At 37.6% G+C, this 12,535-nt stretch overlaps 1 protein-coding gene across 11 annotated transcripts in view; it reads right to left on the reverse strand.

The window, feature by feature from the left end:
- SCEL (sciellin) overlaps positions 1–12,535 on the reverse strand; it is a 134,149-nt gene that overhangs the window by 13,598 nt on the left and 108,016 nt on the right. For 9 of the 11 annotated variants that reach the window (XM_066235764.1, XM_066235767.1, XM_066235768.1 and 6 more), the window contains 2 exons: positions 10,929–10,991; positions 8,161–8,238 (listed from right to left, as the gene is read on the reverse strand). The exons of 1 other annotated variant lie outside the window; for it this stretch is intronic. In XM_066235764.1, coding sequence (XP_066091861.1) covers positions 8,161–8,238; positions 10,929–10,991 — 141 coding nt within the window. The remainder of the gene's footprint in view (positions 1–8,160; positions 8,239–10,928; positions 10,992–12,535) is intronic. One more of the 11 variants, XM_066235769.1, reaches the window with a different exon arrangement.

Below are 12,535 nucleotides of genomic sequence, written 5' to 3' on the forward strand. Positions count from 1 at the left end.
CACTAACATTTTCACAGCAGCAGTGCCGTTTTAGAAAGCTTTTCATGTACCATACATCTAAAAGCTTATCAATTTAATGAAAATTATCCAGGGGTTGCTTAGAGAAATTCCAGTTTTCATTTTATGTTTTAATGGAAAGCAATACTTTGAAGATTGCAGAAGAAGTCTGACCTAGATTTCTGCTAATTTTCAAATGTTACTATGCTTTAACAAATTATAAGCATATTTGCTTTTTCCTATGAAACTGAGAAACATTCTAACACAGGAATTACAAGAGCTTTATATTTAGCTCCTTTCCCTCCTCCATGTTGGTAAACTCTGAAATAGAAAAGACAGGAAAACCGAAAGGGAAGTTTAGATCTTTATGCGCCTTCTCATTTGCAGATGGACTGCTCCTTTCATTTCCAAAAAGCTCCTAAAGAAGAGGAGAACCTTTGTTCACATACTATCATCTCTGGCCTATGGAAAATCATCTTCTATTTTTAAGGCAGATGTTTCACAAAACATACAGCCAAGTTAAAATGATACTGAGTAATGAGAAAGTGGGCTTAATATTATTAAAAAGTTTGCTAAGCCCTGGTCGGTTGGCTCAGCGGTAGAGCGTCGGCCTAGCGTGCGGAGGACCCGGGTTCGATTCCCGGCCAGGGCACACAGGAGAAGCGCCCATTTGCTTCTCCACCCCTCCGCCGCACTTTCCTCTCTGTCTCTCTCTTCCCCTCCCGCAGCCAAGGCTCCACTGGAGCAAAGATGGCCCGGGCGCTGGGGATGGCTCTGTGGCCTCTGCCTCAGGCGCTAGAGTGGCTCTGGTCGCAATATGGCGACGCCCAGGATGGGCAGAGCATCGCCCCCTGGTGGGCAGAGCGTGGCCCCTGGTGGGCGTGCCGGGTGGATCCCGGTCGGGCGCATGCGGGAGTCTGTCTGACTGTCTCTCCCTGTTTCCAGCTTCAGGAAAATGGAAAAAAAAAAAAAAAAAGAAAAAAAAAAATTTTGCTAAGGTGATTATTAAAATATGTCATTCCAGGAATAATAAACCTAGCTAAGAATTATTTGGAAATATTCAAATTTAAAAATGTATAATACGTAGTGACGGAAAATTAGTTGACTTTGGGTGATGGGCACACAACACAATAAACAGTTCAAAGACCATGGAGATGTTCACCTGAAACCTATGTTCTCTTATTTATCAACATTATGCCCTGGCCGGTTGGCTCAGTGGTAGAGCGTCGGCCTGGCGTGCAGAAGTCCCAGGTTCGATTCCCGGCCAAGGCACACAGGAGAAGCGCCCATCTGCTTCTCCACCCCTCCCCCTCTCCTTCCTCTCTGTCTCTCTCTTCCCCTCCCGCAGCGAGGCTCCATTGGAGCAAAGATGGCCCAGGCGCTGGGGATGGCTCCTTGGCCTCTGCCACAGGCGCTAGAGTGGCTCTGGTCACAACAGAGCGATGCCCTGGAGGGGCAGAGCATTGCCCCCTGGTGGGCAGAGCGTTGCTCCCTGGTGGGCGTGCCAGGTGGATCCCGGTCAGGCGCTTGCGAGAATCTGTCTGACTGTCTCTCCCTGTTTCCAGCTTCAGAAAAAAAAACAAACCAAAAAAAAAATATTACTCCATTAAACTTAATTTATATATTCAAAAAAATGTTCAATACAAAACCCAATTTTAACAAATACACAGCTTCAAAGGGCAAAGGTTGTTAGTTTAAAATGTGTTTGCATGGTCTTTAGCAATGTAAAATCAAATATCATGGGTTTATAAAAACTACAAATTGAAGAGGGAAATAATTTCCAAATAGTAGTGAACTGACCTGTGTCCCCCTCCTCAAAATTCATATATGGAAGCCCTAACCCCCCGTGTGATTTGAAGACAGGGCCTATAAAGAGATAATAAAGCTTAAGTAAGGTCATAAGGGTGGATGGAGCCTTGAACCCATAGGACTGGGACATCGGAGATCTCTCTGATGTGTGCATATAGAAAGGAAAGGCTATCTGAGGACACAATGAGAAGGTAACCATCTGCAAATCAAGAGGTGCCTTCATGAAAGATTTAATTTTTATAATTGTGATTAAAAACCAAATGTTAATAAATAAATTTGGAATGCAGAACAACAAACTGATGGGTTTTGCTCTTCAAGTAGGTTTAGAGGATGATAGATATTTTCTAAATGGACCTCTTTTTTTTTTTTTTTTTATATAATTTTATTTTTTTAATGGGGTGACATCAATAAATCAGGATACATATATTCAAAGATAACAAGTCCAGGTTATCTTGTCGTTCAATTATGTTGCATACCCACCACCCAAAGTCAGATTGTCCTCTGTCACCTTCTATCTTGTTTTCTTTGTGCCCCTCCCCACCCCCTTTCCCTCTCCCATTCCCCCCTCCCCCCCGTAACCACCACACTCTTGTCAATGTCTCTTAGTTTCAGTATTATGTCCCACCTACGTATGGAATAGTACAGTTCCTGTTTTTTTCTGATTTACTTATTTCGCTTCGTATCATGTTATCAAGATCCCACCATTTTGCTGTAAATGTTCCGATGTCATCATTTCTTATGGCTGAGTAGTATTCCATAGTGTATATGTGCCACATCTTCTTTATCCAGTCATCTATTGATGGGCTTTTTGGTTGTTTCCATGTCCTGGCCACTGTGAACAATGCTGCAATAAACATGGGGCTGCATGTGTCTTTACGTATCAATGTTTCTGAGTTTTGGGGATATATACCCAGTAGAGGGATTGCTGGGTCATAAGGTAGTTCTATTTTCAGTTTTTTGAGGAACCACCATACTTTCTTCCATAATGGTTGTACTACTTTACATTCCCACCAACAGTGTATGAGGGTTCCTTTTTCTCCACAGCCTCTCCAACATTTGCTATTACCTGACTTGCTAATAACAGCTAATTGAACAGGTGTAAGGTGGTATCTCATTGCCGTTTTGATTTGCATTTCTCTAATAGCTAAAGAAGATGAGCATCTTTTCATATATCTGTTGGCCATTTGTATTTCTTCCTGGGAGAAGTGTCTATTCATATCCTCTTCCCATTTTTTTATTGGATTGTTTGTTTGTTTGTTGTTGAGTTTTATGAGTTCTTTGTATATTTTGGATATTAGGCCCTTATCTGAGCTGTTGTTTGAAAATATCATTTCCCATTTACTTGGCTTTCTGTTTATTTTGTTATCAGTTTCTCTTGCTGAGCAAAAACTTCTTAGTCTGATGTAGTCCCATTCATTAATTTTTGCCTTCACTTCTCTTGCCATTGGAGTCAAATTCATAAAATGCTCTTTAAAACCCAGGTCCATGAGTTGAGTACCTATGTCTTCTTCTATGTACTTAATTGTTTCAGGTCTTATGTTTAGATCTTTGATCCATTTTGAGTTAATTTTTGTACAGGGAGAGAGACTGTAGTCCAGTTTCATTCTTTTGCATGTGGCTTTACAGTTTTCCCAGCACCATTTATTGAAGAGGCTTTCTTTTCTCCATTGTGTGTTGTTGGCCCCTTTATCAAAAATTATTTGACTGTATATATGTGGTTTTATTTCTGGACTTTCTATTCTGTTCCATTGGTCTGAGTGTCTATTTTTCTGCCAATACCATGCTGTTTTGATTGTCGTGGCCCTATAATAGAGTTTGAAGTCAGGTATTGTTATGCCCCCAGCTTCATTCTTTTTCTTTAGGATTGCTTTGGCTATTCGGGGTTTTTTATAGTTCCATATAAATCTGATGATTTTTTGCTCTATTTCTTTAAAAAATGTCATTGGAAGTTTGATGGGAATTGCATCAAATTTGTATATTGCTTTGGGTAATATAGCCATCTTGATTATATTTATTCTTCCTAGCCAAGAACAAGGTATATTCTTCCATCTCATTATATCTTTTTCGATTTCCCTTAACAATGGTTTATAGTTTTCATTATATAAGTCCTTTACATTCTTTGTTATGTTTATTCCTAAGTATTTTATTTTTTTTGTTGCAATCGTGAAGGGGATTATTCTTTTGAGTTCCTTCTCAGTTGTTTCATTGTTGGCATATAGAAAGGCTATTGACTTCTGTATGTTAATTTTGTATCCTGCGACCTTACTGTGTTGGCTTATTGTTTCTAGTAGTCTTTTTGTGGATTCTTTGGGGTTTTCGATGTATAGGATCATATCATCTGCAAAAAGTGATACCTTTACTTCTTCTTTTCCGATATGGATGCCTTTTATTTCTTTGTCTTGTCTGATTGCTCTGGCTAGAACCTCTAGTACCACATTAAATAAGAGTGGAGACAGTGGACAACCCTGTCTTGTTCCTGATTTAAGGGGGAAAGCCTTCAGTTTAGTGCCATTTAATATGATGTTAGCTGATGGTTTATCATATATGGCCCTAAATGGACCTCTTATTTTGGAATAATTTAAAATACATAGAAAAACGGCACAACTAATACAAAGAATTCCTGCATGTCCTTCACCCAGCTTCTCCTAGTGCTAACATCTTACATAGCCATGGTGCATTTGGCAAAACTGAGGAATGAACGTCGGTACAATGCATTTAACTAAACTACAGAGTTCATTTGTACTTCATTCATTTTCCCATTGATTCCTTTCTCCCTTCCAGAAGCCAAGTCAGACTACCACTTCCACACAATCATCATGTCTCTTTAGTCTCCTAGGGTCTTGTCATAGTTTCTAAGTCCTTTTTTCTTTTTCATGAGATGGTGATAGACTTTAAAAAGCAAATTCTATCTTGATGCTACTATATTTTTAATACTCAAAACCATAATAATAGACAATACATTAACAACAAATAAAATAACCTCTAGTGCTTTTTAAAATGCTGCTGGCTAGGAAGAATAAATATAATCAAGATGGCTATATTACCCAAAGCAATATACAAATTTAATGCAATTCCCATCAAACTTCCAATGACGTTTTTTAAAGAAATAGAGCAAAAAATCATCAGATTTATATGGAACTATAAAAAACCCCGAATAGCCAAAGCAATCCTAAAGAAAAAGAATGAAGCTGGGGGCATTACAATACCTGACTTCAAACTATATTATAGGGCCATGACAATCAAAACAGCATGGTATTGGCAGAAAAATAGACACTCAGACCAATGGAACAGAATAGAAAACCCAGAAATAAAACCACATATATATAGTCAAATAATTTTTGATAAAGGGGCCAACAACACACAATGGAGAAAAGAAAGCCTCTTCAATAAATGGTGCTGGGAAAACTGGAAAGCCACATGCAAAAGAATGAAACTGGACTACAGTCTCTCTCCCTGTACAAAAATTAACTCAAAATGGATCAAAGATCTAAACATAAGACCTGAAACAATTAAGTACATAGAAGAAGACATAGGTACTCAACTCATGGACCTGGGTTTTAAAGAGCATTTTATGAATTTGACTCCAATGGCAAGAGAAGTGAAGGCAAAAATTAATGAATGGGACTACATCAGACTAAGAAGTTTTTGCTCAGCAAGAGAAACTGATAACAAAATAAACAGAAAGCCAACTAAATGGGAAATGATTTTTTCAAACAACAGCTCAGATAAGGGCTTAATATCCAAAATATACAAAGAACTCATAAAACTCAACAACAAACAAACAAACAATCCAATAAAAAAATGGGAAGAGGATATGAATAGACACTTCTCCCAGGAAGAAATACAAATGGCCAACAGATATATGAAAAGATGCTCATCTTCTTTAGCTATTAGAGAAATGCAAATCAAAACGGCAATGAGATACCACTTCACACCTGTTCGATTAGCTGTTATTAGCAAGACAGGTAATAGCAAATGTTGGAGAGACTGTGGAGAAAAAGGAACCCTCATACACTGTTGGTGGGAATGTAAAGTAGTACAACCATTATGGAAGAAAGTATGGTGGTTCCTCAAAAAACTGAAAATAGAACTACCTTATGACCCAGCAATCCCTCTACTGGGTATATACCCCAAAAACTCAGAAACATTGATACGTAAAGACACATGCAGCCCCATGTTTATTGCAGCACTGTTCACAGTGGCCAGGACATGGAAACAACCAAAAATCCCATCAATAGATGACTGGATAAAGGAGATGTGGCACATATACACTATGGAATACTACTCAGCCATAAGAAATGATGACATTGGAACATTTACAGCAAAATGGTGGGATATTGATAACATGATACGAAGCGAAATAAGTAAATCAGAAAAAACCAGGAACTGTATTATTCCATACGTAGGTGGGACATAATAGTGAAACTAAGAGACATTGATAAGAGTGTGGTGGTTACGAGGGGGGAGGGGGGAATGGGAGAGGGAAAGGGGGTGGGGAGGGGCACAAAGAAAACAAGATAGAAGGTGACAGAGGACAATCTGACGTTGGGTGGTGGGTATGCAACATAATTGAACGACAAGATAACCTGGACTTGTTATCTTTGAATATATGTATCCTGATTTATTGATGTCACCCCATTAAAAAAATAAAATTATTAAAATGCTGCTGGATCCCACATCCAGATAGTTTAATTTATTTTTATTTTATTTTATTTACTCATTTTAGAGAGAAGAGAGAGAGAGAGAGAGAGAGAAGGGGGGAGGAACAGAAAGCATCAACTCGCATATGTGCCTTGACCAGGCAAGCCCAGCATTTTGACCCAGCGACCTCAGTGTTTCAGGTCAGTGTTTTATCCACTGTACCACCACAGGTCAGGCCTAGATAGTCTGATTTAATTGGTTGAACTACAGCTTGGCACTGGGATTCTTTTAAATCTCTCCTGTTGAGTTTAACACGCAAGTCAATGTTGAGAATCACTTGCTTAGAAATTGAGCAGTCCAACATTCTACTCAAATGAGCACAGGTTCTCAAAACATGGACCCTGAACCAGCAGATCATTCTGATGTACACTAAAGTCTGGGAACCAGGGTAACAGAGGACTCTCTGCCAAAGTATTCCTCTCAAATGCCTTGAACAATATTCATAAAAGAGAACTTATGACTCACAATGTTTGTCCCTTGATACCTTTATTGTTAAGTTATCCTTCATTGAAACAAATTGCAAAATTGTAGGTTCTGATTAACGGTCATGGTTTTGTTTCTTAATTAAATAACAACTGTATAAAATATAAACCCAAACATTGTGTTGGATCTTACAGAATCTTGAGAAAGTGCTTCCTGCAGTGGAAACTCAGTTTGAAATTTTCCTATCTGGAACTCTCACACACAGCTAATGAGCATGGCAAATGGTCCAGCTGATTGATAAATACTCTGTCAGTTCCTCAAATTGTTAAATATAGTTACCATATAATCCAGCAATTTTACTCCTAGGTACATACCCAAAAGAAATGAAAGCATATTTCATAGAAAACTCATATGAATGTTTATAGCAGCATTGTTCACAACAAGAATTACAATCCAATACTGGAAACAACCCAAATGACCATAAATTGATGAATAAACAAAATACTATAGATCCATACAATGGAATATTATTTGGCAATAAAAAGAAATGAAATACTGATATATGCTACAATATGAATGAATCTTGAAAACATTAAGTAAAAGAGGTCAATCACGAAGGACCAAATATTGTATGATTCCATCTATATGAACTATCCAGAATAGGGCAATTCATAGAGACCAAAAGTAGATTAGTAGCTGCCTGCACTGAGGGATTGGCAGAAAATGATGTGTGACTTCTCATGGGTATGGGATTTCTTTTCAAGGTGATGAAAATGTTCTAAAATAGATTGTGATAGTGGTTGCACAACTCTGTGAATATTCCAATGAGAAAACATATATTTACTTGGGCATCCAATCAGTATATAAAGTAAACATATTCATAAAGTGAATCAAGTCTCTCTTTAGTAGATTGGTCCCAGATTCTTATACAGCTTTCCATTGTTTTATTAATTCAACAACCTGAGATTAAACAGCAAAGTCAATTTCACTGATAAATATCTATATCACTGCAAACTTTATAAATCTTGTTTGCATAAAGAATAAAAGCTTATTAAGAGCTTATCATTTTGTATCATATGTGTTAGGGTTTACTTCTATAAAACTGTCAAGGTCTTGAATGCTTGTAAAAATTAAATATGTTAAATATATAAAAAGAATTATTGTAGAAAAATAAAAAGAGGAACTTGATGCCAGAATACTTGATTCATTCCACCATTCTAATTTACTAACCTGATGGTTTCTCTTACGCTCCGATCCTTAGTTTTTTCTGTTATTGACTCCTTTTGAGATTCAAGTGAACTTTCCTTTCTGTAGTGATAATACATAGGTATAAAAATTGAAGCCAAGGATTTCTTCTTTTCTCACTCTTTTCAAATGAGAAATTTTATTATAGTTGTTCTGTCAATGCTTGGGCAGTGGTTATATTTACTATTTCATTTGTAAATAGCAGAACTACAAGAAATCATACCTGTACGTGACTGGGACAGAACTGAAGGAGAATAAATACCAGCTGGAAACAGAATTCCAGGATCCATAACTAAACGTGATGATCAGCCCTGGTCAGTTGGCTCAGCAGTAGAGCATCGGCCTGGCTTGTGGAAGTCCCAGGTTTGATTCTTAAGAGGCCAGGGCACACAGGAGAAGCGCCCATTTGCTTCTCTACCCTTCCCCCTTTCCTTTCTCTCTGTCTCTCTCTTCCCTTCCCGCAGCCAAGGCTCCATTGGAGCAAAGTTGGCCCAGGCATTGAGGATGGCCCTATGGCCTCTGCCTCAGGCACTAGAATGGCTCCGGTTGCAATGGATGGGCAGAACATTGCCCCTTGGTGGGCATGCCGGGTGGACCCAGTCAGGCGCATGTGGGAGTCTGTCTCTCTGCCTTGCTTCTCACTTCAGAAAAATACAAAATAAATAAAATAATAAATAAATGTGATGATCACCTTCCCACTGGGGAGAGAGGGAGTGCCTTTGTGAAGGTGTATGTGATAGATGGATTATGTCTAACAGGAGGCACAGATAAAATTGCAGAAAGGGAAAGGAGAGAGTGTGCACATTAGAGTCCCCCATGGTGTTTTCCATTTCCACACCTACTGTCTATACAGATGGCTACACCCACAGCCCCTTGGAAAGGGCGCCAAACATACCATGGAAAGGGAGAGGAAACTGACGTTGTGAGCAAGCAGAAACGAGAGGCAGCAAATGTTCTTGGTTATCAAAGAGTAGAAAATAAGGAAGCCAGTAAGTAGAGAAAGGAGCAGGAGAATATAGGCAGAAGCTAACATTCAGGAAGTAGCTAAGTTTTTTTTTGTTTTTTTTTGTTTTTTTTTGTTTTTTTTTCTTTTTTTCTGAAGCTGGAAACAGGGAGAGACAGTCAGACAGACTCCCGCATGCGCCCGACCGGGATCCACCCGGCACGCCCACCAGGGGGCGACGCTCTGCCCACCAGGGGGCGATGCTCTGCCCATCCTGGGCGTCGCCATGTTGCGACCAGAGCCACTCTAGCGCCTGGGGCAGAGGCCACAGAGCCATCCCCAGCGCCCGGGCCATCTTTTGCTCCAATGGAGCCTTGGCTGCGGGAGGGGAAGAGAGAGACAGAGAGGAAGGCGCGGCGGAGGGGTGGAGAAGCAAATGGGCGCTTCTCCTATGTGCCCTGGCCGGGAATCGAACCCGGGTCCTCCGCATGCTAGGCCGACGCTCTACCGCTGAGCCAACCGGCCAGGGCCACTAAGTTTTTTTAATGAAAACAAAACAAACAAACAAAAAACAATGAATGTTAATGTCCAGGTTTTCCTAATGGAATGTCTGCTCTGCTGGTCAAGAATAAACAACCTTCCAGTTCAGGCCTCCTGTGAAGTTGGTCATGCTACCATTCCTGCTCTTGAATTTTGATGAAACTCTATTATCTCATGTCCTTCCAATAAAACCCAATTTTATGAGCAAGTTCAACTGAAAGTGGAGCACCTCTCAAATCATATTAAGTGGGAAATTCCTAAATTATACTAAATAATTTACTTGTATTTTTTTTTTTACCATGATCACTACCAAGCATTATCTGAATGAGATTGGTTAATTTTAAGCCCAGTCCTGCTTCCAAAATAGTGAATGTTTTCCAGGATAAATAGATCCCATTGAAAATAGATCCTATTTACTCTCTCATTTTATCAAAAGCTCGCTTAGTACCACACAAAAAAAGAAGGCAGATAATTAAGGGAACAGAAAGAAATTACTTGTTAGATACAAGAAACTTGTATACACATTGGGAAAAAAGATAAGTAACCCAGTTCTTTTCCTGATTTTCTATTCTTTGCACAAAATATCAACAATATCATTTCTTTACATCAAAAAAAAGTTTTTTAACAGAAAAGGCAGCTGCACCTTAAGAAGATACAAAATAGCACCCTATTGTTTTTAGGGTCTCTCCCCACACATGTAGAAGGGGGGAGAATTGCTACACATGGAAAATTTTTTAAATACTTTTTTAATTTAAAGAGTGTGTAACAGCAATAAAGTACAGCTTCTACCCAAGCTTTCGTGTAAAAGCTACCAGGGTCCAATAGATTTAAAATCATTATACTGTGCAGTGTAGAGAAATTTCAAAATTAGGACCTGTTTTGTAGCTGTGATAGATTTGTGTATTCTTTTAGCACTAGGTATCCAAGGAAGATGTTCTCAGGGTGCTTTCTGCACCACTGAAAGCCTACCAAGCAACAGTAAGTAAAAATAAGTCTTCACAGACCAAGTGCAGAAATTTGAATTTTCATGATGCCTTTTACACTAAGCAGTAGAACAGCAGGATTTTAGTCAGAATTTGTTAATTTTCTTCTATATCAGCTTATTACTGATACATTGTACTTGTATATTTTTTTGGTATTGAGATTGTATTTATATTTAAATACCATATTATAGTTCAGTTCAATTCCTCAGAAAATATTTCAAGTTCACATAATTTATGCAGGCTCATATGGAATTCATAAAACAAAAGTAAATTATAATAAGCCTTACCTTTCATTTTTATTTTTATATACATTAGAATTTACTTCAATTAAATTTTCCAGCTCCCGATCTCTATAGAGAAAGAAATATATAAATATAAATATATACTATATGTGTAAACATATCTGTATTTCCTTGGGCAAGTTACAATATAATTTTAGAAAACAAAGAAACAGAATTAAAACTTTACAAATCAGTACATAATCTTAGACACACTCATTGTGATGTAAGGATTTGGGACAATGAAAACCTAACATTGCGCTATTAACCTATATAACTCAAGCATGAGAGCATGATGTGAGAAAAAGAACTAGGTTTTGAAAGGTTTGAGAAACCTGGTCTGAAAAGAAACAACTAATTGATATTCACATTCAGCTAACATTCAGTGTGTAGTACTTTGTGTCACAAAGTACTAATTGTGCGTTTCCATACAGATTATCTCATGCAGACCTCACAAAATCTTTCAGGACAGCATCTGGGCTCAGAAAGGCTAAGTGCATTTTTCAAGGCCAATTAACTAATTTGTAAAAGAGTCAAGATTTGAGGCTGAGCCACCTGCCCATCTGAAATCAATTCTTGGATATTTAATTAGAAACTTTATTCCAGCTTTTCGGATTACAGAAACATGAAAAATCAACCCAAAATTTGAATTAATAATTCATGATAAATGCATTACCATGCATATTATGCAGGATAAATGGGACAACTAGATTCTTAAATCTTAGGCTACATTTATGATTTGAAACACTTTCATAAGATATAATAAATATCTTCTGGTATGTTATTTATATATGAGTTATTTACAGTGTATCTTTATAATACTGGCAGTTCTTGCATTTTTTTTCCCATGAATTTAGAAAGGCTTTGTCATGAACCTTGTTGATTAGGAGTATGGTTTAAGAGTCAGAGTGATCTATTCCCCTACTTTTCTTGGATAAGTTTGACAACTCTTCTAAGCTCCTTTTTGTAAACTAGGCTAATAATATCTAACCTTGTAAGGCTGCAGTGAGAGTAAATGAGTTACTGTAAATAAAATTTGTGGACACAATGACTACAATTGTAGGTGAAACGAATAAGCATAAATAAATAATAGTCGGCACTATTGATTCCAAATTTTGAGGGACTACTGTTTCATTTTTCTTTCTGCACTAAATTTTCACATCTTTAGAATTAACTCCAGTTTATGTAAATCTCCCTTTTGATCTTAACTAGTAGATTTAAATAAGGTTATTTTGTGTGGAATCAGTGGAATCAGTATACAGACTCTTACAAAATTAATATTGATAAAGATGAAAATAATATTAAAAATTCTCTTATATGTAGAATGAGATTCAATATTCGTTTTTTTTATAACATCCAAACCACTGATAACTGATAAATCTGCAAGAAAGTCAGCATTCCATAGCTAGACTTACACCTTACATTTAAAATACTAGTTGTACATTTTTAGTAGGAAACATGCCAATTAATATATGTAAAAAGTATAGAATCTCAACAGAAATCTCTCAGAAGTACAAAAATCATTTGATCCTGTAGTCTGAATATACAAAATTCCAAATGACTTTCTCAACATAACTGCCAAAATTGTAACAAAACCTCCCATATCACATCCTTTA

Source organism: Saccopteryx bilineata, chromosome 6, assembly GCF_036850765.1.
Source record: "Saccopteryx bilineata isolate mSacBil1 chromosome 6, mSacBil1_pri_phased_curated, whole genome shotgun sequence".
NCBI classification, from domain to species: domain Eukaryota; kingdom Metazoa; phylum Chordata; class Mammalia; order Chiroptera; family Emballonuridae; genus Saccopteryx; species Saccopteryx bilineata.